Source organism: Synchiropus splendidus, chromosome 10 (assembly GCF_027744825.2).
Source record: "Synchiropus splendidus isolate RoL2022-P1 chromosome 10, RoL_Sspl_1.0, whole genome shotgun sequence".
NCBI classification, from domain to species: Eukaryota; Metazoa; Chordata; class Actinopteri; order Syngnathiformes; family Callionymidae; genus Synchiropus; species Synchiropus splendidus.
Window position 1 is genome coordinate 13,554,936 of NC_071343.1, and position 27,921 is coordinate 13,582,856.

Consider the following 27,921-nt stretch of genomic DNA (forward strand, 5'->3'; position numbering starts at 1 on the left):
ATCAAGTAATGCTTCTTGTAGCCTCTTGTAGGCACACAGGTGTAATCTAACACTATGTTTCATTCAATATAAATGTTTATGAAAAACAATAACAATGCATGCAGTTGATTCTTCTTAGAAAGAGAAGATATAGAAGGCAAAAAGGGCTTTAAAATCAAAACTTTATTGCTCTTACATCATGAAAACATTTGAGTAAACCAGCCTGATGCTCAATGAAATCAGGATTTACTCGTATAAAGGAAGGTATAACCATCTAAACTATAAAATAAAATCTTGATCGCAAAATATTAGTTGTTCAAAAGAGGACACAGAAGTCCAAAATAAAACACCTGACGAATTTTGCATTTTCACATTATATACTTCGAAACGGTACATTTTTCTTTCAGTCGACGGCACACCAGGTGCTAAAAAGGAAAATGTAGAAGTGATGGTATGTAGAAAAATACATCCTTAACATTTTACAGTTTATGGTAAAAAAAAGAAATATATTTGACTGAAGTGTTGAGAAACAGGAACAGATTTTGCAAAAAGGCCAGAATGAAAATTTGTTCTCACCTTCTTTGTTTCCTTTACAAAAAGCAATTGTATAAATGAATCACATGTTTTCCAGATGTACATTTGTAATTACAACAAGCTCAACTACATCACCTTCACCTCCATTTCGGTAATTAAAAAAACCCCAAAACAACTACCGACCCGTCTCTAACTCCCTGCTCTTGACTTCCTCAAACATTCTTCAAACTTCCACACCATCACCATTAACTATATACAACGCTTCCTTCTGTACACGTACACCATTACACTTTAGTTGCACTTTCCTTTCACTTTCTACGCTCCTTGCGCTGGTCATCGTTTCGCTCCGTAGTTTGCATATATGAGCATTTAAAGGACACTTCTGGGGATAGTGTTTTTGTGTTTGGATAACTTAGGAGATGAATCTGGAGGTGGCCACTGAGGTTTCGCTAGCTGAATGTCTTCTTCTAATTTAAACACTTTCTTGGGTGAATCAGATTGAGGAGGCCAAACTACCGATATTTTGTTGCTTTGTGTTTTGCTCTCACCAAAGGTTTTCTCTCCACCATGTGTTTTGTTGTCTGCAGAAGCTAGGCTGCTAATTGAATATCTCCATTCCTCTTTCTCATCTAATTGAATACCACTTCCTGTTGGAGGTTTGTCCACGAGTCCATTATTGTAGTGCCCTTTGGATTTGAGGAGTTGCCTGTAATGGTGGAGACAGTAGAAGTGTCCGTGGAGAGAGACGTAATTTCCTAGGCTGTGAGGAAGAAACAAAATGTTAGCGACAAACCACATGTATCTTGATGGTCACCAGCATCTTCACCTTAATTTATTTCTGCAATGCTCACAGCAGAAACAGGACTTATGGTACTTTTTTTCGTCTACTATCAGACCATCCATCGGGTAAACCCTCCTCCGACATACTGTGCACAGCTCCGACTTTGGAACTCGAGCCTGACATGGAAAAAAAAACCAGAAACAGTAATTTAATGTGAGTAATTGTAATAAAAACAGTAGTATTTTGTTACACATTCTCTGGAATATTACGCACAGACTCCGTTAAATTATGAAAAATATTTCCATAATTCATTTGTTTGGCAACATTTCAAACAGCATTTAACGCAGACTTCATTTTCCAAGGTTCTCTTTGTGATTGGAAAAAGTTTCTAACATCTGCCTTTGAAACGTCACACCACTGCCGTCGTTGCCATGCCAGTCACGATCCACTGTTGGTCAATGTTTTCCTGAATGTCCACCACAAAGATCTTAGTGAGTACAACTCTGACATTAGTGACTCAAAACAAGCAGTCATGCTACCAGTTTGCGTCATGCTTCATGTATTTATTTACCAGATGAAACCACTGTTGACTGATGCGACGCCTGCACAGTGCACTCCTCGGAGACCGTGTAGCCCAGACTCTTGAAAACCGTCTCGCTTTCCGTCCACGTTTTATGGAAATTTCGGAGCAATTTTTCAGTAACGTCCTCATCGTAGGTTTCAGTCCGCCTGGCTGCAGCTGTTTTCCGCTTCACAGCATCGGCGTACGAAAAGGGAACCTGCTGTGTTGAAGAACTCGCCAACTGTGTGGTGACAGCCGTCCTGGTTCCGCTGACTAGGTTACCAAATTCATCAAAGTCGGAGAAATGTTCTGTTAATGATTTTGTCTCAGTTAACACCTCTGGTTTCTTCTGTTCCTCCTTTTTCTGCATGGAGAGTGAATTAAGCTGACAACCGAGTTCCTTCGTCTCTGCGGGATTTCCCAGCTTTGAAAAGTCTTCTCTTGTCGTAGTCAGAGTTGACAAAGGCTCCTCCAGATTCTGTTTCTCATCTTTGTCTGCATAGCTTTGCTTATCGAGTTCAAACACATCTCTTACAGCCTGGATGTCAAATGTTGGCATATCGTGCTCTGTGATGTCTTCTTCCAGATTCCTTATTAAATCATCGAGGTCAAATTCTGCTACAATCCCTTTCCCGATGGAAGTTTTCTCCTCTTTTGATTCAAATTTGTTTACAAGCCTTGACAAGTTCACGCTGGGTAGCTCACCCTTGTCTTTGTTTGCACAGAGTTCCTCACACTCCTCCATGTCTGGGCCCAGACGTTCAGGGATATCAATGGGCTCTTTCCTCACATACGTCTTGTTAACTTCAGCCTTTTGAGCGCCTTCAAAGAACTGCCGCTTTTCTCTCACAGATGCGGATGATAACTCATCATCAGAAGGCTCACATGACGCGGTCTGTGCGTCAGACATAACTTTTTCTCTGTCTGTCCTGAAACTTTCGGAAACTATCTCAACATTTTTTGAAGCTGCGTGCACCTCTTTCACCTCAGTTCTGCTGGTCACTTCCATTTGTGACTCCACTTTGATCTGTCGTTGGAACGACGCGGGCGACTCCACGATCTCAGATTTCTTTTCTGAGATTTGCTGTGAATACAGCGGCGGTGGCGGTGTGACACCACGGGAGAGTTTGGCGGTTGTGTCTTTGAGCCTTGCTAAGTTTTCCGCTTTGTCAAAGGTAGGCGACGGTGTGATTCTCGTGAGCCGGGACGGTGTTTCACACCTGCGAGGAGGCGGGGTTGGAGGCGTAGCAGGACGATGGAGCAGCGTGGGGGAAAGACAAACGCGCTGGGGAGAGTCCGTCCTTCTTGTGGACTCAATGGTGATGAATGTTGGTGAGGGGGAGCGCATCCGCAGCAAAGGAGAGGGAGCTCGAAGGTCGAGTGACTTGCTCTGACTCGACTCTTCTTTGCTGTTTTCCTGTATGGTTGTCCTTTTGACATGGTTTTCAACCTTCGCTGAACCAATGCTAATTTTAGATATTCTTGGTGATGCCCCCCCTCCAACAGTCTTCTCAGACACAGCCTCACATTTCTGCTTCTGGGTTGTGTCCTTGTGAGAAATCGTTTCCGGCCCTTCCTGTGAAGAGCTAACAACTTCCTGTTTACCTTTCTGTCCTGGAGACAGGTCAGAGGCGATGATGGACTGAGTGTTTAGTGACTGCGTCGAGTTCATCTCTGAAACCTCCTGCACCTCTCTGGTGTGAGACTTTACAATCTGAACATGCTGCTGCTGATACTTCTCCTCTCTCACAATGGCGGATGTTTTCAGCTCAGCCTTTTCTGACAGGCTTGTCAGAGTAATTGGAATAACTTCAGCCTCTACCAGTGATCGCTCTTCACTTTTTGGAGTCACAGTATCTGCCTTCTTATTTTTCCCTTTTGCATGATTTGTAACTTTTTGCTGTTGCGCCTGATCTTCTTTGCTTTTTATCATCAAGGAATCTTTCTTGTCATCTTTTGCATCGATAACAGTTTGAGAAGCATTGTCACTAAGCTGAGGGGCACTTTCTTTTGCTTCAACTTTAATCGGGATCACACTCGACTCAGCCACACCATCCTTGCTTTGACCGGACTGTGCAGTTACTTTAGATTTTTTGGACTTCTTTTTCTTCTTAGCTGGTGTCGGAGGCTCTGTTTTGTTTTCAATGACATTTCCAACAGCATCAGAAAGACATGTCGGGGAAGTAGACTCAACCTTAACCTCAGGTTTGGTCTCGGTCTTCTCCTTTTGAGGCACATTGGGCACGGTTACTTCAGTTGCTATCATAACTTCCACCTGTTTCACTAATTCACTTTTAGTCTTTATATCCACCTGTTTCTCGGCTTGCTTGCCGTTCTTTTTCCCTTTTTGGCTTGTTTTTCCTGATTTTCCATTTGTATTAGGCGTCACTTGCTTCTCCTGGTCCTTGGCATGAGACTCATCAGCCTTCTTCGGCCGTTCTGGTGACTTGGCTGCCTTTTGTTTTTTGTTGGAGGAGATGTTTTCTTGGGTTGACGACACCAGAATCTGAATATTTTCCGATTTGCCACTAGCTTGTGTTTTCTGTTCCTCAGTACTGTGAGCAGTCAATCTTTCCGCAGAATCAGTGGCCACAGTTTGGATTTGCTGAGTCTTGATCGACTCGCTAGATTGTTTGGAGGAAATGCTTATTTGTGATGTCTCCTGTCGAACTGAAGAGACCATTTCTTTTTTAGAAAGTTTTTGTTTCGACGTTATACTGGTGGAATCAGCCTGTATGAGCTCTTTTTTGTGGCTCATGCTTCTTAGAGTTGTACCTGAGACAACGACCTCAGACACAACACCTGACTGAGTATTTGTGATGATTTCCGAAACAGTCGGTGGAATTTCTGATCTTTTCTGTGTCATTTCGTCTTTGGATATCAAATCATGCGTGGAACTCAGAGCCTCATGGGTATAGGGTGGAGGAGGAGTAGTCGGAGGCGTTCTTTCTTCCCTCAACTTCTTGAATTTTTCCTCAGCTTTCATCAACGGCGTATTAAATTTACTTGTTTTCCCCTTCACAGATGGAGTCGGCGAAGGTGGAGGAGTAAATCTGACAGGAGAAATGGAAACTTTGTTAAGTGGTTTGGGTGATTCAGGAGGTGGAGGAATCTCTGCCGAAGATCTTTTGGATGTATCAGTTGTGATTTTCGACTGCTTTATGTGGACAACTGATTCAGTTTTGACTGCTTCAGATTTATTAAACTCCACTTTCTTCTCCAGTTTCGGTACAGGACACAACACCGGACCATTCACTTTCTTTACCGTCATCTTCTTGGCTTTTGCTGGAGAAGGGATGCTTTCCAGTTCCTGTTGAGAAGGAGGTGGTGGGAGGAAGTCCGGTTCACTGGTCAGTGGCGGGGGAGGAGGTGGAAGAGTGTCAATGTCAGAGTCTATACACGGAGGTGGAGGAGGTGGAAGCATGTCAGAGTCCGCAACTGGTGGGGGAGGAGGTGGAAGAGGCAGGTCAGACTCTGGCACCTTCAGCGTATAAACATCTGTTTCCACTTTAGTCTTATCACTTTTCATCATGCCCTTTTGCTTGGAATTCAGATTTCGGAACTGCGTCTTCAACGTTTTAATCCCGTGGTTCTGGGTGATTGTTTTGTGCTCCACTGTGCATTTCGACTGGGTGGTAGAGCGCACCACGGTGGAAGACTTTACTTCACTGGATTCTGTTTTACTCAAACATGAGAGGTTTTCTGTCTCAACAGGCTTTGCTGTTTTAATCTTTTGCACATTCCTCTGCGCATCTGCATTGAGATTCTTCACTGGAGGCCTCTGCTTCACTCTCCTGTACGCTTTCATTCTGACCTTGGGAGTTTCACGCTGTGCGGTTTCCATCAGTGATTTAATTTTGCCTTTAACATCGCCCTTTATTACTTCTTCCTTCTCCAGTTGGGTTTGTTCTTGTCCCTCATACAAGGCCTTAATTGACATCTTGACGTCCCCTCTTACATCATCCTCGACAATCGCGCTCCTCTGCACCTTCGGAGAAGGAGGGGGCTCCAGCAAAAGCTGGATCGTTCCTTTCACATCTCCTTGAACATCAATTTCTTGCTGGCACTTAACCTTGTCAACATTAGCATCTTGCAGGGATTGCATCGCCATGTGAATATCCCCTCTTATAATCTCTTCCTTCTCTACTTCCCTCACTGTTTTCTTTGCCATCTCAAGAGACTTCAGCGTGGCCTTGACATCTCCGGGGACCAAATCGTCAACAACTGCTTCCACTTTCGTTGTCGCTGACTTCTCCAGAGATCTTAGAGCCCCTTTGATGTTCCCACGGACAATATCAGGTTTCTCCACCTCCTTCTGTCGATGCTGAGCCCGCTCAAGACACCGCAGGGCTTTTGGTATATTTCCTTTCACCACCTCTTCTTTCTCAACAACAACCGTGTGGTTCGCCGATTCAGATAATGAACTTAACGCGGCTTTCAAATCCCCTCTGACGATCTCTTCCTTCAACAAGCCGTCTGATGTGAAAGACGGTTCTGAGGTGAACACTTGGACTCTTTTCTGGACGTCACCTGGGATCACGTCCTCCACTGTGCGCTCAATTTGGGTTTGGTTGTGGCAGAGAATGTATTTTGTTCCCTTGACATCACCCCCGATTATCTTTTCCTTTTCAGGCATGACTTCGTCAGACTCTGAATTCAGTTCTCTTAGATAACTGAGAGCTCCGGATTCAATGCATGTTGAGTAAAAATTGACGTTGCCTTTCTCACTGTCATCTACTCTTATTCTGGCTAGATCTTGCCTGTTTGAGTCCGCCAGACTTTGGAGAGCACTTTTAATATCACCGCGAATTATGTCCTCCTTTTCAATGGCAGCATTCTCTTCTTGATTCATCAGAGAGTATATTGTCATTTGGACATCCCCCTTCTCATCCTCCTGGATAAGGATCCCATGTTTGGCAGCACTGCCACTATCAAAAAGATTGGTGATAGCTTTCTGTATGTCGCCTCTTAGTATTTGCTCCCGTTCGACACTGCTGTCGCGTTCTTGGTTAAACAGTTGCTGAACCGTTGAACTGATATTACCCTTCTCCTCTGAGTCGACAACGACCTGCCTTTCCTTTCGTTCCTGTTTATTCAGGAGATTCATCATTATAGTCTGCAGATCTCCCCGAATAACTTCCTCCCGTTGAATCTCTGGAGCCTGTTGATTCATGAGGTGATATTTAGCCATCCTAACGTCTCCAATTTCATCGGTCTCTATGAGGATTCCCTTTGAGGTCACCATTTTCTGACTGTAGAGTTCTTCAAGCGTTCCCTTGATGCTTTTCCCGATGATTTCAGTCCTTTCTGTCCTCGCCTCATTGAAGTCCCCGAAAGGTTTAGTTTCGAAAAGCCACGTTGTTGTCTTCACATCAGCTTTTGGGATCTCTTCCTGATCGATGGCCACGCTCTCGTCCTCGTTCACCTCTTTGATGTGGTCCAGAGGGTTTTTCTCAAAAAGCCACACTGACTGTTTGACGTCACCTTTGGCAACCTCTTCCTTTTTGACCGTTTCGATGAGATTTTCTGAGCTCATACTTCTAATTTTATCAATCGACTGAGTTTCAAACCTCCATTTCGCACTCCTAACGTCCCCCTTTTGAATCTCGCTCACGTTGACCGTCCTCACAGAGTTCTGTGAAACGGCATCAGACTCAAAACGCTGCTTGTTTATCTGAACGTTGCCACCTTGAATGTCATCTACAGTCCTTATCAAAGCCTTATTTTCCTCAGCAATACTGTCAAGAGACTGAGTTTCAAATTTCCATTTTGCAGATGTCACATCCCCTTTTTGCACATCCTGTTGTGTGACAGATTTGATTACATAAACCTCATCTGTGTCCCTGATGGCATCGAGAGGCTTTGTCTCAAACAACCATCGCGTGCCAACGACATCTCCTCGAGTCACTTCCTCACTTGTTACGGTGGTGACCTCGTGATAATGGCCCTCCTTATCCTGAATAGCGTACAGAGGCTGAGTCTCAAACATCATCGTGTAATTTCTAACGTCGCCTTTCTCGTCCTCCTCCCGAACAATGCGCTGTGTTTTCATCATTGCTATATCTGATGACACCTCTTGAATTTTATCGAGCGAGTTTGTCTCAAAAATGAGACGCCCCTTGTTAACATCTCCACCATGGACATCGATTACGGTGCGGCTGATGATTGATTCTTCTTGGCTGTCGTGGATAGTGTCTATGGCTTGGTTTTCAAAAAGCCATTTGCAGTTGACCACATTCCCTCTCTGAATGTCCTCCATCTGAACTCTTTTTAGATTCAGCTTGTTTACCTCTGATGTGGACGTCATGATATCAGTGGCTTGGTTCTCAAAAATATACTTCATTTTTGACACGTCGCCCGATTCGATGTCGATCTCGGTGACACGTTTATAAGACCCTCCTTCCTCCCCGGTGAGGTTTTCCAATTTCTCCGTCTCAAACAGGAAGCAAGCCTTCCTTACATCCTTTCCTTGAATGTCTTCCTCTCTGACGGTGCACGTTTTCAAAATGGTTTCATTCTCATCGCGTATCTCATCAAGGGCCTGCGTCTCGAAAAGCCAAGTACAGGTTTTCACGTCTCCCCTCAGCATTTCTTCAGATGAGTTTCCATTTTCTAGTTCTACTTTGTCATAAAGGACATCCATCGGTTTCGTCTCGAACAGCCACTTGCATGTTTTCACGTCGCCCTTCGTAACATCTGTGCTTTTACTGACAACTTCTTCATCCTCTATATTACTGAAGTATTTAATGGCGTCCAGAGGCTGTGTTTCAAACAACCACTTTGCTGTTTTTACATCACCCGATTCAATTTCCTCTTTGGATATGCCCTTGATTATTTGATATTCATTAATGTTTTCATCAAACTGGTCGATGGGGCGAGTCTCAAACATCCACTTGCACGTTTGAACGTCTCCTTTCATGATCTCTTCCCGGCGAACTGTTGTCACCTCATGAAAGTGCCCTGAACTGTCTTGCATGGCGTACAGTTGGTTGGACTCAAACAGATCTTTGTTGGACTTCACTGAACCGGTTGCGACTCCCTCGATGGCAATCTTTTGAGATTCATCCCTCGTGGTTAAGTCTGTGCTCTCAAATATATGCTTGTAGTTTAACACATCTACTTTATCGATTTCTTCAAGGTCAATCGTTCGGATAACTTCCTTCCTTTCCTCCCTTATTTGCTCGAGTGGTTGACTTTCAAATCTCCACTTCTGATGCCTGACGTCCCCCTTCTCCTCGTCGAGTGCGACTCGCTTTTTCAGTTTCCCCACTTCGGCCAGCTCCTTCAACTCCTCACCAGGGTTCGTCTCAAAGTAATTTCTGGCTGATCTCACATTTCCTGCAATGATTTCTTCTTTGGACAAGGACTGAGTGTTTGAATCATCTTTTAAAGTGTCCATTGGTTGTGTCTCAAAAACCCAGCAGTTTTTTCGGACATCTGCCCTGCAGCATGTGCCGTCTTCCTGTGTGAGGTCGCTTTCAATGTTCACCGTGCGTGTTACCTCTTTCTTCTCCTCTCGAATATGCTCTAGAGGCTGACTCTCAAAGCGCCACTTCTGGTGTCTGACATCCCCCTTCATTTCCTCATCTGCGACAGTTTTCTTGAGTTTTCCCACATCAAGCAGATTCTTCCTCTCTACTCTGGGGCTGTTTTCAAAAAAGTTTCTGGCGGATCTCACGTTTCCCCCGATGATGTCCTCAATGGTTTGACTTCTGGCATTTGAATCATCCTTCAGTGTATCCATTGGTTGTGTTTCAAACACCATGCAGTGTTTGCGCACATCTGCTCCGACAACTTTCCTCTCTAGTATCGTGCTTTCCCAGTCATGGAGGGAATTCAATGTCTTTATTTCAAACAACCACCGTCCCCAGTCTCCTTTATTTCCATCCTCCATTGAAAGGCTACAAATAAGCCAGAGAGGGGACGATTCAGCTGAGGTCCTGTCAAGGGGTTGGGTGTCAAACAGCCAACGTGACGCGATGGAGTTCTCTAACTCTGTCTCGATTTTCCGCACAGACTTGATTTCCAGCATTTGGCTGGACTGTCCCATGATAATACACCGAAACTGAGTGTCGAAGGTGCTGGTAACGGTCTTAACCTCGCCATTAATCTCCTCCAACACGGTCCTCAAGCTCAGCAAGCGGCTCTCATCAATAGTCTCGGTGTGGCCAAGGCTCTCCATGTACTTGTTGTCAATCATGTATATAGTCGCGTCTCCATCCTCCTCCGTAAACACTATCTCTTTCGTGAGATCCTCCTCTTTGTGCATTTTGTTGAGACTATCCATAGCTTGGGTTTCGAACAACCACGCTGCAGCGCGGACGTCGCCCTTGTCCAGTTTGTTGAATTTGTTCCTATATTCTGTGGTGTTTGTGTTGTGTGAACCCAGCACATCCATTGATTTTGTCTCAAACATCCATGCGGTGCGTCTCACATCTTTTCCAAGGATCATTTCCTGTTCAATAGCGTTCCTATTGTCTTCAACTTCCTCTGGTGTTTCATCCTTGATGGCATCGAGTGGCTTGTTTTCAAACCTCCAGCGCATGGCCTGCACTTCTCCCGGGAGAATCTCCTCCCACTCTCCCTCCTCGTCGTCGTACATGTCATCGCTGTCATATTCATACATGTACTCGTGAGTCTCCACTCTGTTGTTGGCGCTCTCGCTGTACTCAGTGCATTCCTTCTCAATGTTTTTCCGCACCTCCGGATGGATGTGTTTGTACAAACGTTTCAGTTCATTCATCCTCCGCTGCTTTACGTAAGTCTCTCTGTTGAGGGTGCATTTCGAGATTGCGGGTGGCTCAGGTGAGTAATGATGCTCTGGAATGAGTTCTGCATCATTAGGCATTTCCAATAAGTCAGGAGGAGGGGGAGGCAGATAGTCAGGATCTTCTGGAGGAGGTGGAAAGTCCTCAAAATCCATCACTGTCTCCTGGGGAGCTTCAACAGCAGGTGCTTCACACACCTCAGTAGCCACTGTGTTGCTTTGTGTCGCACTTGAGGACCACTTTGCTCGATTGATGTCACGGACAATCTTTTCAAGGAACAAAAGCAAAATATTTCAAGAAAGTCAAACGCCACACATATTTACGCATCTACACCTGAATCAATACTTCATTTGTAGGCACAGGAGTAGTCATATTTATTACGGAAAAAAACGGATGCAGGACAAGTATGACAATCAATAAGATGTTGGTATGATGTTCATATTTCGGTTTACAAGTTACTGCCAGGCACAAATAAGTTAAAGAGAAAACCTTTTCGCCCAATTCCATCGCTATCCTCTTTTTGACGCATCCTCGTCAAAAGTATTGGTACATTTTTAAGTATCCCCCAATAATACAGACATAAATTTGTATGGTTTGTGCCCGGATATATTGCATATTTCCCTAATCCAAAACAACATGCAAATGTAATCTTAGTCATCATTACCTTGATGGGTTTCGGTGGGGCAGCCTCCTCTATGGTTTTTTCAAAGTGAGCCCTCAGTTCTTTAGTAGTGTACTTGGGAAAATCCTCTTCTGAAAGTCAGTACCAACATGAATTTAGACATTGTTTTATAGAGGATGGATGAAAAAAAAAATAGAATCCGTACCTTCGTTTTCATGGTTGTTGTAACTGGACTCCATGTGACTTTCACTGTGAGACTCCTTCAGAGCAGAACAAAGGCTTTTAATAAGAATACATCTGGAATAGCTCTATGAGTGAAAAAGCAGCTATCGAATACCATAGTTGCTTGGGTGAAATTGAGCTGCTGACTGGACTGGACGGCTTGTCTGCTGCTGGACACTGTTACCTCAGAGCTAGTTGTTTCCTGCGACCAAAAGACTTCAATGTACAAGAGAATGCAAGCAAACAGGAGCGCTACTCATATAAAAACCATCTCAATACACATGGTTCAGACAGTGAGGTTTGTTATGAAGAAACTCATACATCATATGAAACAAGTGCTTTAGTCCAGGCCATGTTTTCAAGCGTAAATGGTAAAAGTCACTTTTGGTTTAGTACAAGATCACTTTAACAGCTGTAACATAGGTGTGACTGTGGAATAGGTTCAGCGATGATCTGACATGCTTCTTCACATTGAGCAGGACCGGGGGTCTCAATAATGGTTACCATAACAACACTACAACGACACTCGCACACAGGTTATTATGTATCTCTTCCATAAATGTTAAAGAGAAACCACTTGTTAGTTCTGTGACTGCAAGCATTGAAGCAGTGAAGGATGAAGGATCCTTCACTGCTTCAGTGTTTGCAGTCGACTCTTACTGAACAGTCTGTTGTTAGAGAACATGGCGATTGTTGCCTGCTGTAATCGTCTAAATAAAATGACACCATAAATGTAAAGAAAAAACACTAAACAATAGAAACACTTCAAATGGGCTTGCATACCGAAGTCTGTTAGTAATGTTGTGGGTTTAATTCTTTGAATGCGCATTAAAGTGCTGAGCTCACTGGCCATGCTCATGACGCCGCCCCTCTTTTCCGTCTACCTGCACAGCTCTGTGATGAAAATGCAGCTGGGTTACATGAGATGTTGTCGTTGCCTGGCTCTCAAACTGTTTTCTCACACCGGCAACTCCGCCTGGCAGGGAACAGACCTCTGTCTCCTCCATGGCCTAATGATGCAGGAAGTGTCATTAGCCAACCTGGGATCAAACGACTCACATCTAAGTGGTGTGTTAGTGCCGTCCAGTTAAATGAGCTGCAGCTGATCATCCCTTTTGCTCCCCCTTACCAAAGATGCTCTGTGGACGGTGAAAAGTCATGGTGCAGTCTTGTAATATCAGCTGCTGCCACTGATGTTACTAAGACGCCAAATAAACTCCCCTTTAAATCTGAACCGTGACTTATAGAACAACTTCAGAGACGGTGGGAAGTTTACATTTCTTAAAAGCTATTATTGCTACAGTGATGTAAATGTAGTGATGCCTCTCAGTATAGTTGGATCATTTATTCTGTACTTTTTACCAGATTGTATGCGACACAAAGAAAGACTGAAATAATAAACAGGTGCCAACATGCCGCTTACATACTGATCGGAATGCAATTGTTCTATTTGCGCACTCCCTTCCTTGCTGTGGACGCAGAACAGTTGACACCTATTCTCTTAAATTAGTCGTGAAACGGTCATTACCTCCGTTACCCAGCATGACACGAACACGAACAACAACAGTGACAGTGCGGCACAGCTTATTTGCATCCCCCAAAAGCTCTGCAGCCACTGGAGGCAGATTTCCAGCAGCAAGACAGCAGCATAATGAACCTCAAGTTGCATCTCTAATTCGGCAAATGTTCTTTATTTACACTGAAGCTCATGCAAGAACAGAGCGTACCCCGCTGGGGATGATGTTGCCGACTCGGGAGGAGACAGCTGGCTGGAACATGGCCTCGCAGTGGGTCAGTGTGTTGACCTCTCAATGATTCTGGTCGCTGCGGTTATATGTGTTGTAGGAAGTCTCGCTCCACTGCAGCCTGCACTGCCCGCAGCTACGACACAGACAGTTCAGACTTTGCAAAATGATTCTTCATAATTCATCCTGTCGAGATTACAGCAGTATACAGCGGACAACACTCGGAAACGGTGCTGTACATGAATCAGATATGAACTCTAACATGAAGAGTTACTGTTGCTTTGTATCACTTGTATTTGGATGTGCAGTAAAGCACTTCAGGACTTGTTCAGTGTCCAAGACACGAATGACTAACCTCAGGTTCTAGCTAGGAACATCTGTAATGTGGGTGCGTCACAATCTGACATGGGATAAAGTGCCAGTCTTCAGGAACTGCATGACACGTCATGGACGCACTAAACTCTTACTCTGCACTACCTAATCCAATATCAGGAAGTGATACCTTTGTAACTGACTTGTTAAAAAAATCATCTGCTTTGTATCATGAATAAGACTGAATCATGGGTTTAAAGTCATTTTATTTGAGATGGATTTAGGGACTGAACCCAGAAAAAGAGTTAATCGTGTTACGCTTTCTTTAAATGTAACTGCAGTAGGATTCAGTGCAGAAGAGAAACTCAAGCTGAAACTAAGCCCTCTTTGTTTTGTGTGTTGTGTTGATGGTTATTGTGCAGCATATGGCAGCAATAATTGTAGCTTTATCCCTCAACACCATGATAACATTGTTTGAAAAATATAAAAGGCAGGCAAGAAGCTGAAAGAGCTTGCACAGATGCCTCTGACTTTCGTTTGAAAGTTGCTATGACGACAAAACTATTGTCAGTAGAAAAGCAGCATTGTATCATAGCAAGCGTAGATGAGCAGGGGCGAGATGAGTGAGAGCGGCGCTTCAATGTTTTGTCATCTGTTTTAAAAGTCAAATGTCAGGCTTATTAAAACGCACAGAGAAAATATAAAGTCACTTTTCTATTTTTTTCTGTTTAATATCATCTAGACGCGTCTTTTTCTTTCGCACAAAATGTTCCTGCGGGATGAATTATAATAAATTTGATTTCATTACTGCCTCGTCCTGGTGTTCAGTCGCCCACAGGATATGAAATGTAATGAAAGAAAACTGCCACGGTTAAACTTTATTACAGAGTGTTGTTTTTCTCCTTCTGCCTCGTCTGACATTCATCTCGCAATATATGAAGAGTTGCATCCGAGGAGACTCGCCTCTGATCCCAATGCTGTGATATTGAACGTTTGTGTTATGATAGTTGACAATCATGCAGTCACAGCGTTGCACAGGAGGCTTGCTGTATTTCAGTGTACTATGGCATTACTGCTGCTGTTTTATATCATTTTGAGCTATGCTATTATATACTGGTAAGTAGCTTTAATTTTACAGATACTGTTTATTAAGATTAAATCAATTTTACTTTATTATGTATTTATGCTTGTATATTAGGATGTTCATGATTTGCTGAATTAATTTTGGTGAAAAGTCAGTTATTTTTCAATTGTGAAAAAAAAAATCCTCTTAAAAACAAGCCAGATTATTATTAATATTATTATTATTATTACAGTGCTCAGTAAATAAAAAATGTTAATTTGTCATTGTTTTTTCTTAGAAGTTTACTTTAAAGTGTGGAAAATTGTGTGGTATTTATAAGTGTTTCTTTTAACGAATATTTCAAAAATATTAATATTCATTTGAAGTGTTTGAAGTGTTATCAATTCATCTCTGTATTGCTATGTAAAACATGACAAAGAGTTACAATTGTGAAACGTCAAGGTCAACCGACACTGAATTTCAAATAGTACATGTCATACAGTCGTCAATCATGTTAGAAATATGAAACGTGCCCTCTTAAGTTGTAAATAGATCTGCAGCCATGATGTCTTGTGTTTATTTGACCCACTTGAGCATCACTCTCAGGGGTCCCTCGTCACTGACTGCCTTTTATTCATCCTTATATTTTGCATTTTAGGTTGTTGCCTAGACTAAAGCATTGATCATTCTACAATATCTCATCTTATAAGTCATGTACATGTCGACACTTTTATGCCAATAACACATTTTCCATTTGTTTTTCATTATTTAACTGTCATCCCCAACTGTTTATCTTTTAAGCCTTTTTTTATTTAACATTTTGCACATGCAGGATTTTTCACTCTCCCTTGAATATAATTCTTCACAGTCTGTCATTGGAAAGGTGAATAGCCACTTAAATCTGCTACTTCAAGCTTCCTGTTTCACCCTTTTGAATTCATATGGACTGCGTTTATGAATTGATGTCAATTCATAAATGCAAAATAAAATGGTAAGATTTTTCGTCCTTCTGTTTCATTTAATCTTAGCGTACACTGAACTTTCATACCATCATTTTAATTATCCATAAAATGTAATTAATTTAATATATGAAAAATATATTATATATATTGTATATATTATTACATAAATATTAGAGGTGGGTGACATAGAACAGACTGCATTCATGACCGAAATCATCAGTGATATGCTCTTGATATTTTGCGTGCACTTTGTCCCTGCATAAATTACCCAGAGACTCAGAGAGCGATGAATCCCAGGTTCTTTTTTAGACATTTCCATGACTATTTGATATGAGTTTATTTATTCAATGCACTGATCGAGGATAAGGTCAGTGAAACTCTAAACAAACCTAAATGGATATGAATATTTTAAGATGCTTTAATGCTATAAATAAGAGCGTTGCAATTGAGTCCATGCAAGTATTTATTATCGCCAAAAGATTTTGCGGTTAAAAAAGTGCAGCTATCTTATGACGCCTTAAATCGGGGTCGGGGCTCGGATAACAAGAAAGTGAAGTAATGTAGGCGCCACACACCAGCAAAAATAAGCTGCACTATTTTAAACTTAAAGGGTCGTGTTTCAATGCAGACTATTGGAGATTTTAAAATGCATTCTTCAAATAGTGCATGTTTAAAACAGATCTTAGGAGAATTTACGTTAGCGTCCCATACTTTGATGCCTAAACACATCAGCGTTGGAGCCAATGGTCAGATTTCGCTTCACGTACTCAGCATGACAAGTTAATTCCTGTGACCTACCAGGTAAAAGTGGTTATCAAAAAAGCACAGCAGGTAGAATCCCTCGCTACACCCTGGCCCGCGGGGTCGGTCCAATCCCTTTAAACAAATCCCAGTCAGCCTCGGGAGTCCAGCTCCGCTCGTATGTGTTCACCTCTGCCCAGCAAGCACGCAGTGACAGCTGATTTTATTTTAGACCCTCCGCCCACTTGCAAAAGATGGCTCTGGTGTTTTCTTTTTTTTTTTTTTTGAGGTGAGGTCTAGGAGCCTCCCATGTCAAGTCCCTAGAATTCCATCTGTAAATACTTCCTGTGACTGCACACGCTTGTGCCCCAGTAAACCAGGCCACCCCAGTTTCATCATCACACGTTGAAGCTCAGACGGCAGCTGTTCACGTCCGTCACAATCGACCAAATCGGAGCTCAGAATTCGCGCCAAACGCTCATTTTTATTTTTTTACACGCTGAAGTGAAAGTCAGGCAGGTGCTCCTGCTAGCAGAGCTCTGCGTGCTAAAACTGCCCCAGCGAGGTCACATACTTAATCTGGGAGGAAAGTTTGAAGAGGGCCAAAAATGTGAGAAGAGTCGACCTCGGCATACAGAAGTGCGACTCCAGTCATCTCCTGAAGCTCAGCTGGAGACGGTGGCGCCGCTCTGACTGGTGTCATGTGAAGACCAGACATGACTGGCATTTATTTTGCTCCGTTCATACGCAGTATCTCACACAGGACACCCCAGACTCCTGCCACTACACAAACTATTAATGAAGACATCTTATCAGTTACAGTAATTCATGTTTTAATAGAGGAACTAAAGTCCTCAAACGATAGCCGATCACATAAGCTGCATTCACATTGATCACATCTGTCTTCAGGCTCTGCATTGTTAGAGTCTTGCGATGAAACTGGTGTGATGTAAGGTAACACAGTATGGACTTGGACAGAAGTCAAATATTTGTTATAAATGTTTGTTTGTGATGCATTTGCCAAAAGTCCCTTGTAGCAAATGACTAATAACCATTTATTCGATTTAAGTCATCGTATTTAATAGTAATGGCAGTTACTCTACACTGTACTGCGCAAGGCCACTTTTGCTGGTTAGTTCTCACAAGATTCAAGGATGTGAATTATTGGTTTAATGAAATAGCATTATACTGCTGATGTAATCTACTGAATGCGTGGTGCTCAGACACGCCAACCGAAGGCGTGGCTCTGCAGTGAGAGTGTTTAACAACATCAAAACACATCCAGATCCAACTGTGCTTCCCATTATTTGCTCTTAATGCCCGTTTGACGTCTCAGTTCCTTGTGTGTCAGAGCTCACTGAGTCTCAACAGCAGCACTAATACTGACACAGTAGCTCCGTCAAATTACATTTACATACAGTTTGTTGTTCATAAGGCCCATTTATGGCTTTACACACCAAATTGGAAAGTTCCATTTCAAGCAATGTTACTGTCACTGATCTGAACATACTTCCAAGCATTTTTTGCATTGGTATTGCTGTTCACTGTACTGATAATGTACTTCTTGCACAAAAGACGAAATGGAGACGGTGTTGTAGGAGGTGGTGAGACTGTTAAATATATTGCGACTGCAGGACGGTGAATTTCCGTCTTTGTTATGTCTTCTTCGTGTCCCACTTGAGTTATGTATTGGGTAGTAATTTTTTGGTCTGTATCCATAAGCGTTGTGGAAACGTGCAGAAATACAGACGAAATGAATGCAAAGAACAGTCATTGTTATGTCTTCTTCGTGTGTCACTTGAGCTACGTATTGGGTAGTAATGTTTTGGTCTGTATCCATAAGCGTTGTGGAAACATGCAGAAATACGGACGAAATGAACGCAGAGCCCAGTTAGAGGGACATTGAACATTAATGGACCTTAACAATACAAAGGAAACAGAAAAGGCAAAGTGATGACCATGTCTCCTCTGAATATTTTATTCAGAAATTTGCGAGTTTCCTTCTCCGGCAATGAACCTCCACTAGTCTAGACTGCTGGATCAACAGTGTTAACAGTGTTAGCCACTGTAGTGTCTCCTTCCATTTGGTTTTCCCTTCTTCATTACTTCCTCTCTTTTAAGACAGTCTTCAAATGTTTTAGTACTTTGTTCATTACTTGTTTATATTCGCGTTCCCCAAGCGATGGCGCAGACTAGGGTGCAAACTTGAACTGAAAGATGGGCAACTAGACACATTTAACTTTTTTGTCACGTCTGTTTCTACTGGAGGGTTAAATCTGTTGCTTCTTCACCACGTTTAGAATCGCTCACATCACAACATCAGCAGCGCAATTTCAAACAATTCAGGAGCCTGTGAGTGTGATTGATATGTCACAATATTACAGGCCCAACCAGCACAATCATTAGCTCAACTCACAAAAATAAAATAACACAAAAAACAAACCAACAGAATAGTCTCCTTAGCAAAAGCTGCTGCTTGAGGTAGATAAAAAGAAACCACTCACATTAAACATTGATGTTGATGGCACACAACAGACAAGCGTCAGAATCCATCTCTGCCTGCCCTCATTAAGGACTAAAAATAGCGCATTAACACACAAGAATTACCACAGAGAGTCACAAACTTCACATGAATCTATTACATTGTTAATGCAATTAAATATGAATATGCAAAAGAGATGAATTGTCCTCATGCGACAGGACTTATTAAAGAGTTTACAGAAAATATCTGGAAGCACTTTGTTAGAGGGGCTTATTAAACTGAGAAGATGACTGAGGGAAATGAGACTCGTGCTTTTATTGTATTTCCTGGGAGGAAAAGAGGGAAATCTACTTTAGTAGCTGACAGACATGAAGCCTGGTGACTGCCAGAGCATCACAATGAGATCAGAGAGTATATTGTGTCCACCTCATGTGCAAATATAAGCAAGTTAACTCACCAAATGTAATGCGCTTAGTATAGACTATAACTTCAATTGATATTTTCTAAAATACCACATAAAGGAAATAATTCTGCTAGATTTAAATGAAGGTTGTTAAGTTTGAATATGGTTTAATGTACTGGAAACTACACATGTTGGATCCGGTCCCAAAGATAATAACAACATTCTGTCTTTGCTTTCACACTAAACACTAAAATCAACAGGTTTCAATAACATTTCCGTGATGAATTTTACTGGACTACATGACACTTCTCTCTCAACGCAAGATGTAAAGCTCTTGTGTCGACGCATGATTCAAGTTTTATGTCCTCATATTTTATTCCAAATACACTTGTTTTATTACTTTGGTAGAATTCACATGCTCTCTCTTCAGAGTTTTACATTTTGAATCTAAATTTTAAACTTTTTTTGTCAAAAAATATGACGACATTGTCCGTGATCCTTCGCCATCAGTAGGTCGGACTGTGAAGGATGTACAATGAACTCTGCTTCAGTGTTCTCCTTTGTCAAACTCCGACACAGCACTGGCCACCCCCCCGATTGGAGACACCCATATGTTGGGGAAAATCCTGGGAAGAACTCAGTAATGACACCTCTTTTTTGTATTGTGTTATTTCTTTTTTATTCTTATTTTTTGGTACTAAATAAATAAATAATTTTTTTTAACTTGTCACATCATATCTTTCACATGTTTTTTTAAGTTCACTTTTTTTTAAAAATGTGCACTTGTATCAGAACTTGTATCATGTACCATCAAAAACAATCACACATTGTGACAACAGACATGAGTTGGTCATTCTAAAATGCTGGTGGGCGTGAATGTGTGTGTGAGAGGTTGTGTCGTGGACTACATCAGGGACAGTGACGTATCACTTAATGGTACAGTCTGACAGACCTTTGTCTCCATGGTGAAGGAGTACCAGTCATAGAAATCCAAAAGACCACCCACGATCCACTGGCAAACCTCGCACTCCTGAATTTGACACCAAACTGACTCATACAGTTTCTGAAAATACAGCACATCCCACATCTGCTCTCGTGCGTTACACTGCACTTCGACTCAGACGGTGTCGCTTTAAAGAGATGAGGAGGAACAGTGGGGGCTGTTCACCAGAATCAAAAACTTTCGGTTCCTCAAACAGCCGTTTAAGCTCGCGCATTAACGCGCATCAGATCGAGAGCAGGATTAAATAATTATCATTATAGTCTGTAATTAAACAATAATGAATCAAGATGAAGGGGAACATGTGCCAGTGTGTGCTGTGTTTTCTCAGAGTCTCTGATCCACTGCCTCGCTGACTGTATCTGGCAGTGTGGTGACTCATTGTCATGCACCCCAGCGGTGGTCTGCTCACTGATGTGATCCAGCATCTGCTCACTGAAGGACCACCACGTTTAGAGAGAGAAAAAAAACAAGCAGTACATGGCCCTTTTCGTCTGAACACAAGCTGATCATTAAATATAAAACTCTGAGTGTGAGCCACATCCAATGTTCCTTCTCCAGTTGGGCTAGTTTTTCTTTTCTATCTGTGTTTCAGCTCCCTCATCACTGACTATAGGGCAGAGATTCATCTTAAATCATGAAGGACAAGTTTTTGCTGGAAAAAAAATTGCCATAAAACCTCCTCAATATTTGATTTGACAGTATTTTCTATACGCACCTGCTTGAAAAAAACACACCAACTCACTGAATGTTTTCAGGATTGGCCAGTTTCAAGGTTACTTTTAAATATTTATCTCAGAATTAGACGCAGATTTATTGCCATGGTCAGTGGGGATCCCACCAACTAGGAAAGTGCTTTGGAAAACGGGCTGTCTAAAATAAAATAAAATAAAATAAAATAAAATAAAATAAAATAAAACAGCACATTTGATGTCAGAAACACTTCACTTTATTGTCTACAACTAAAAACTACTTCATAATTGTTCAGTTAATATTTCATGAATAAAATGACATTGTGCATGTGTTCCCCTGTATTTGCGCACACGTAAGCTCACCCCTTTTGTATTCAGACAGTTCCAGCCAGTAGTAGATATCCACCCCCCACCCCTCATTCCTCAGGCGTGACCAGCCGACCTCGCTTTTTCTACTGACCTCTTGCCCTCTCCCTCTTCACCTGAAGCTTCCACCTTCTCATCACCTACCATGACGTGGTATCTCCGCATGGCCAAAATTCTAAACCTCTTCTTCCACAAATCCCTCACAGTCAAACACTTGTGGTTGAAATGAAGTTCATGTGGGAAACTAAGTCACAAACACCCAAGGGAGCACAAAAAATCCTTGGGTGATCACACACACAGAGAGAAAATCGTTCTATTGCAGCTTAAACACAGCCGCAAACTTTCAAACACTCAGCAGTTAGGTGTTGTTGCTGGAGGCTTGGCTACAGATGGCTTTTGCTCTGTTTTTGAGTTGATTGCAGCAACAAAACACAGTATTTAATAGGACATTATTTTAAAAGTTATAGATCACCGTCGCTATATTTGACACTCTATCACATCAATACAGGTTTGCAAGTTGTCTAGAGTGTAAATATGCAATGCAGTTGCTTTATTTTCTGATCTACTTCCTCTCCCATCCTGACGTCGACATGTACTACAGGTCAAGATGAAAAAGTTGATGCAATTGAATTGAAACTGGTCATAAAATCCTGGCTCCAGACAGTGATCCGGATCTCAAAAATGAACCTTGTCCCTGTTCACACATTTGTCCCTTTTCCCGATATTTTCCTGAAAACTTCACTCAATTCCATACATAACATTTCAAGTTATGGTGAAGGACGTTTGGCGTAACCTTTTGAAGCTGCTACACCCACGAACTGGCCAAGGACAGATGAATGGACAAACCAACATAACCGCATTGGTGGTTATGTTGGTTTGTCATAACCACCAATGCGGTTATGTTGGTTTGCGCTCAGTTAGAAGAACAGTAAGCCAGTTCTTCTAACTCTTCCACAACTTCCAGCATTTTTTTCAGTTCAAATAGGAAAGAAATCTACCAAAGTAATATGTAAAATTCGTCAGAATAATTACCTGCCTATACACAGCTATGATATATTAATCATTTGCGCTGACTTACATAAAGGTGAAGGTCAGACAAAAAAGAAAAGAAAATGAAAAGAAAAAGAAAAAAACTATGGTTACACTTTAGATGAGTAAACACATCTTAACTAATAATAAGAGAATTATTTGCTAATTATTTAGCTACACATATGAATATGTAGCGTATTTATGGTAATATATGTTCCTTAATTTAGGCATAGTCAAAACTACATATTCGTCATTTAAACTTTGCCTAGCAGCATGAAACATAATTTTACTCTGCTACAGCACTGAGCGTTTGTCTGCTGATTCATCGAAATAATGAAGTGACTCCCAGACACTACTCTAGGACTCTATTGCACCAATTCATCACGCTGTTGTTTTGAAAGCGCCTGTCAAGATCCTGCAATTTGCATTTGGAGCAAGTCAGATGAGACAGAATTGAGAGCCAGATCCGACTTCAGTGAAGTGACCTTTGATAAAAAGCCTTGAAAGGTTGCCGGACACGATGAGTAGCAGCTCTCTTCAAAATACAAATATGAACCTCTCAATCCGGAACGTCAGTGAGACGGTCGATTTGTAAAGGACTGAAGCTTCAGATGTCCTCTGGAGCAGAGAATCGATTGGTCATGAGAGACCCAAACACACTTTCAGGTACAGTTGTGCTAGAAAGACCTCCAGCCAGCCCAGCTGGGAACAAAAAGCTCTTTCAGCTCGGTGGGGCGCCACCTCGCTCGCAGAACATGGTGTTTGCCTGTCTGCTGCGGCATGTTTGTTTGCATCCTCACATGGTTCATTTAGACAACAAGGGAACGTGTGCAGAGATTAGCTGTTGCCGAAAGAAGCTGATATTCAAGGATATTGGATTGGATATTCAAGGGAAATTATTCATTTATTTATTGAAATATCTGAGTGATATTTACTCTTTTTAACGCAAATGATTTGAAATAAAACGTAAAATTAAAGGTGTGGGGCCTAAAATTCTTCCATGCTCCTGTCGATTGGCCTTGATAATATTAATTTTAAAACCAGGAAAACCGGCTACTGAATGTTCTTCTTTCAGACCGATAAGTCTGATGGGATGTGACACTAAAATATTGTGTAAATTGCTTGCAAAGAGGTTAGAACGTTATGTCCCATTCTTGGTACATCATGATCAAAATGGTTTTGTGTTGAAACGACAAGGGTGTCAAATATAGTCCACGAAAAATGTGACGCAAAAGATACAGCTGTGCAATCTTTGGACGCAAAACAGGCGCTTGACAGAATAGAGTGGCCATATTTATTCAATGTTCTGCCAAGGTGTGGATTTGCGAATAATTTTCTTCAATGGGTTACAATTTTTTAACTATCCAATGGCCAGTGTTCTAACAAACAACTTTGTTTCAAAGCCCATAACTTTAGAGCGATCAACTCGCCAGGGATGCTTCCTACCATCCTATGTTGTTTATACTTGCCATAGAACCATTAGCAATGGCCATTAGAACACAAACCAGCATTACAGGCATTAAACTAGAGCGTCTGGAACATAAAATATTGTTGTACGCAGATGATGTGATTCTTTTCTTAACAATCAAGTTTGATGAATTATATTAAAGGTGTTGTCTTAGCAGTCAAACACCGACAAGACTCCACAATCAAATCTCTGGAGACTAGTGCATGAAGTCAAGAGCCTATATAGTACTGACCCATGCTCCTGACTTTGACTTTAAAATGGAATTCTCAGGCAATAAATCCTATCCTATGAACTGTAAACAACTCAATGCAAACGTAATGAGGGTCAATAAAGTTTTACCCTTCAATTCACTTTATGAACAACCTTTGATCAGAGCAAATAACAAAGGGACGGCGCAACCAAAACCTATTAATGTCGGCTCCAAACATACATTTGACTGACAGGTATGATGTCATCACGTGAGACTTCATGTCTACACTCACTACCGTCCTTCACCCAGGGTGTAAAGTTGCAGCAATGTTATCAGCCGATCACTTCACAAACCATTAGGGTTGGATCATTTTTTCCAAGTAAAGTGGACCTGTACGCTGAGAGGGAACATTGAACAAGGCCAAACAGAATGTAAAGGCTTCGTCAAGGGATAAACATGACATACAAATGATTAAAAAACAAAACAGGCACCAACATTCATGGCAACAGGAATATATTTAGCTGCTGCTCGTCCGGTGACATCGTCATTCCTGACACCTAATCTCGGCACCAAAAGACACGGTGGAGATTTAAAAGGAAGCTAAAAATAGCTGTCTCAAGTGACAAAAGAATCATTACTCAAAGAAGTGTGACCCACATTATGGTTTATGCATCTTAAATCTGAGCACCCTAGTCTGGATTAAGTGTGCTGGATTAGTGGGAAGACATGTACGATCAATGGTCAATAATCTGAAGATGTCGGGCTCTCCGTTTTGTCTCACCTTCAAAAAGCTTCAAACACACCAATGAGTTGTCGGCACTCCAAGGCTGCACAGCTTAACCTCTAGTAGAGGTCGGTCTATATCATCCGCCACACATCATCATTGTGTCGGAGTCTACTTTGTTTGTCATGTTCAGATTGAGCGCGCCGACCCAGCAGGACCGGGAGTCTCCGGGTCTCCAGTGAGTTCTGCATTTTTCATCAGCCAGTCTTTCAAAACTCAGCGGAAAGTAGAGCTGGCAGTCAAAATCATCTTAGCATCTATGTGTGCGAAGACGTCATCCCTGCAGTCAGAACACTTCCCCTTCGTCCTTCCTCAGGAGGAAAACTTCCCTTTTTCTGGTTCAAACTCCCTTTCATCAAAGTCTCACTTCAATACTCTTAGCTCAGCAAAAGTGGGGTTTCCACACGCATGGGCAAGAATCCTCTAGATTGGCTGGACATCATTAGCCTCAGGACGCAGACCTTCAAAGGTAAAGATTCTGGACCGGCCACCCAATCAGTATTTGGAACTTTGTGAGCTGGATTTTGATCGAATAGCTTCTGTCTTTTTTCCACACTTGGCATTTTATATATATACCTTGGGAGGTGTCGCCCATCTGGACCTAATACAATGTTGTCTTGCGGCTCAAGAGAAAGCGTTGCTCACAATCTTTTGTGTTACAGTATCTTTTTCAAAAAACCTACATACTGAATGAGACAACAAAAAGGGCAATGGCAGATCTATATAACCATATATGCATGAATACAAGGACAATAGAAATGAATAATAATAAACAACCGGCATATATCTTAGACTCTCAAAATATTTGTGTCGAATCTCGCTCATTAAACACACAAGAATTAGCTTGTAGACAATCTCAACCACAAACAAAGACAGCTGAACATTCAGCATCTGCAGCAGGATGAGATGAATCAAACAATGGAACCAACTTGTACATGCAAATGAGCAAACCTCCACTGTAGCTTTTCAGCCATTTACAGGGGCCCCGCTGAGGAGCGGCGAGGTTTTGCATTGGTCCATCACTTCCCAGCGTGCCCACTGGGTGATATATGCTTTGTGAAATTGTTTACTAAACAGAACTGCTCATTATACAAAATGTATCACGCTTAATTAATCTCCGCTGCGGCAAATATGTCTCTCGCATATTAAATCAGAAGTCACAGTCTCATCAGAAAAGAAAATGTTGCATGGATTCTGGGACGACGATCACTCTGCTGCAATATAGTGACTCACCACTTGAACATTTATTCCCTTTCTAGCAGATGTCATTAGTTTCACCTGACGTTCTGTGAATATTGTGAAAGGAGACGTTCCTTTAACGTTGGTTTGTCAGCACCACCCTGCCACCCAGTGGCGAACTGGACTTACTACAGCCTCATAAATGTTCACACAAACACTGCGGTTTATTTCAGTTGATTCAGCTATAAGTATAAATATAACGTTAATTACCTCCTCACTGGGCGTGGAGGAAAAAGTACTCTGTGATACCGATCACATCCCTCTCGTTTCATTATTTATGTTAGCAACCGCTGTGTGCAACATGAGCTGGACCAAGTCCACTCTGGAAGCGCTTTAACTACTAAGCACCCTCATCTGGCCCTAAAATACAGCCACAAAACATTGTCCTTTCAGCGATGGACTTTTTATCATTCATCAAGAAAGGGCCTTAAAATAATTACGTATTGTAAACTACATTTTATCAATTTTTTATATGACAAAATGATCGGATGGAAAACAACCAAACATCCTACTACGAGGAAATACAAGTTTTGTGTTTTCTGGTTTAAAAACAACTGTGGATACAGTGTTTTGACCTCCCTGCATGGATCAATGCCAATGTTTCTTTCCACAAACATCCGTATCAGTGTCCTTTGTCATGAACAGGAAGGAAAGTTAGAGAACTCACACTTTTTCAAGATGATGGTCCACCTTTGCTGATTTGATCCAGATCCGCCTCCTTGGCTCTTCGACTGGCGCATTTGTGCAGCTGCTACTTTCTCTGTTCATCTCTCGGTTAACTTGCCATAGCAACACTGAGCAGAAGAGAGAGAGAGAAAAAAACCCCAAACATTTCAGTTAATTTATCCCTACAAAACAAGTCCAGACAAAAGTTGAACAGGAACATATTACCTTGTCTTTCAAACGCTTCCTACAAAGCTGTGGATGTTTTAAAAGTGGACCAGCAACACTGGATACGTGGCCGAGTAAATATGCATAATTCAGATGGTACCAATGCAGCGTGTCATGTGTAGCCAGGTCTCTGAGGCAGGCATCAGGTTACATTGATGCAGAAGACGACGATCACTTTCCTTCTCTGTGAGAACCATGAATACCATCCATCAACATGATCAAAGTAGAAACACATCAATATTGCAGAGAGAAGATTAGACAACAGGAGAATATATCTCTTGAATTACTTATTTCAGACTATTTGAACAAAATATGAAATTGAGTTTGCGCCCAAAAGGCCAAAAAAACAACAACCCAGAATTGTTGTTTTTTTTGGCCTTTTGGCCAGAATATATATATATATATATATATATATATATATATATATATATATATATATATATATATATATATATATATATATATATGTATATATATATATATATATATATATATATATATATATATATATATATATATATATATATATATATATATATATATATTTGACAGTTTGACAATAGCACAATAAATCACGATGGTGGCTGTATTAAAGTTTTCTGGCCATTGTGTAGTGAAATCCCTGCGTAGTGGCATCCCTGAACAAAAGCCAACAGACTGCTTTTGTTCGCTTTTGTTCAGGGACGATTCCTACTGTGTGTGCATTGTGAATAAATGTATATTCCACATAATTTAAGAATGTTTCAGAGTTTAACGTGCTACTGGGGATTCAGTGTTGTTTATCATGTGTTATATGTGAATAAACTAACAAACATACCGCAGACAAACAAACATGCAGCCATAATAACAAGAACACATTAAACGTTTGAAAAGAATCTGCTCATCTATCCATCTATTGCCTGCTGCTAAAGCTAGCTCGCTTCATGAAGCTAACAACAGAAGGACCCTAAATAAACCAGAAGCAGCATTTTACAAAGCACGTAAGCTCACTTACTTCTTCTTAACTTCGTGAGACATAACATTTCATGGATGGATAAGAAGAAATTCGAAGTGGCAGGTGGACGTGGTCACTCATGGAGCGACGTC

General features: G+C 41.6%; 1 protein-coding gene across 7 annotated transcripts; it reads right to left on the minus strand.

Annotated features, from left to right (window-relative positions):
• Window positions 1–16: 16 nt before the first annotated feature.
• On the minus strand, window positions 17–27,919 carry xirp2b (xin actin binding repeat containing 2b). Of its 7 annotated transcripts, XM_053877264.1 has the most exons (10): window positions 27,830–27,906; window positions 26,612–26,738; window positions 13,196–13,349; window positions 12,353–12,478; window positions 11,584–11,670; window positions 11,452–11,506; window positions 11,289–11,377; window positions 1,866–10,890; window positions 1,340–1,470; window positions 17–1,273 (listed from the first exon to the last, which is right to left on the minus strand). In XM_053877264.1, exons 3-9 carry the CDS (start codon window positions 13,244–13,246, stop codon window positions 1,379–1,381), a joined length of 9,525 nt encoding a protein of 3,174 aa, XP_053733239.1. In that variant the 5' UTR covers window positions 13,247–13,349; window positions 26,612–26,738; window positions 27,830–27,906; the 3' UTR covers window positions 17–1,273; window positions 1,340–1,378. The 7 variants fall into 7 exon arrangements, with proteins under 7 accessions (XP_053733239.1, XP_053733240.1, XP_053733238.1 ...); XM_053877265.1 differs by lacking the exons at window positions 12,353–12,478; window positions 13,196–13,349 and adding an exon at window positions 26,836–27,019 and having other exon boundaries at window positions 26,614–26,738; window positions 27,830–27,919; XM_053877263.1 differs by lacking the exons at window positions 26,612–26,738; window positions 27,830–27,906 and adding an exon at window positions 16,349–16,762.
• Window positions 27,920–27,921: the final 2 nt, after the last annotated feature.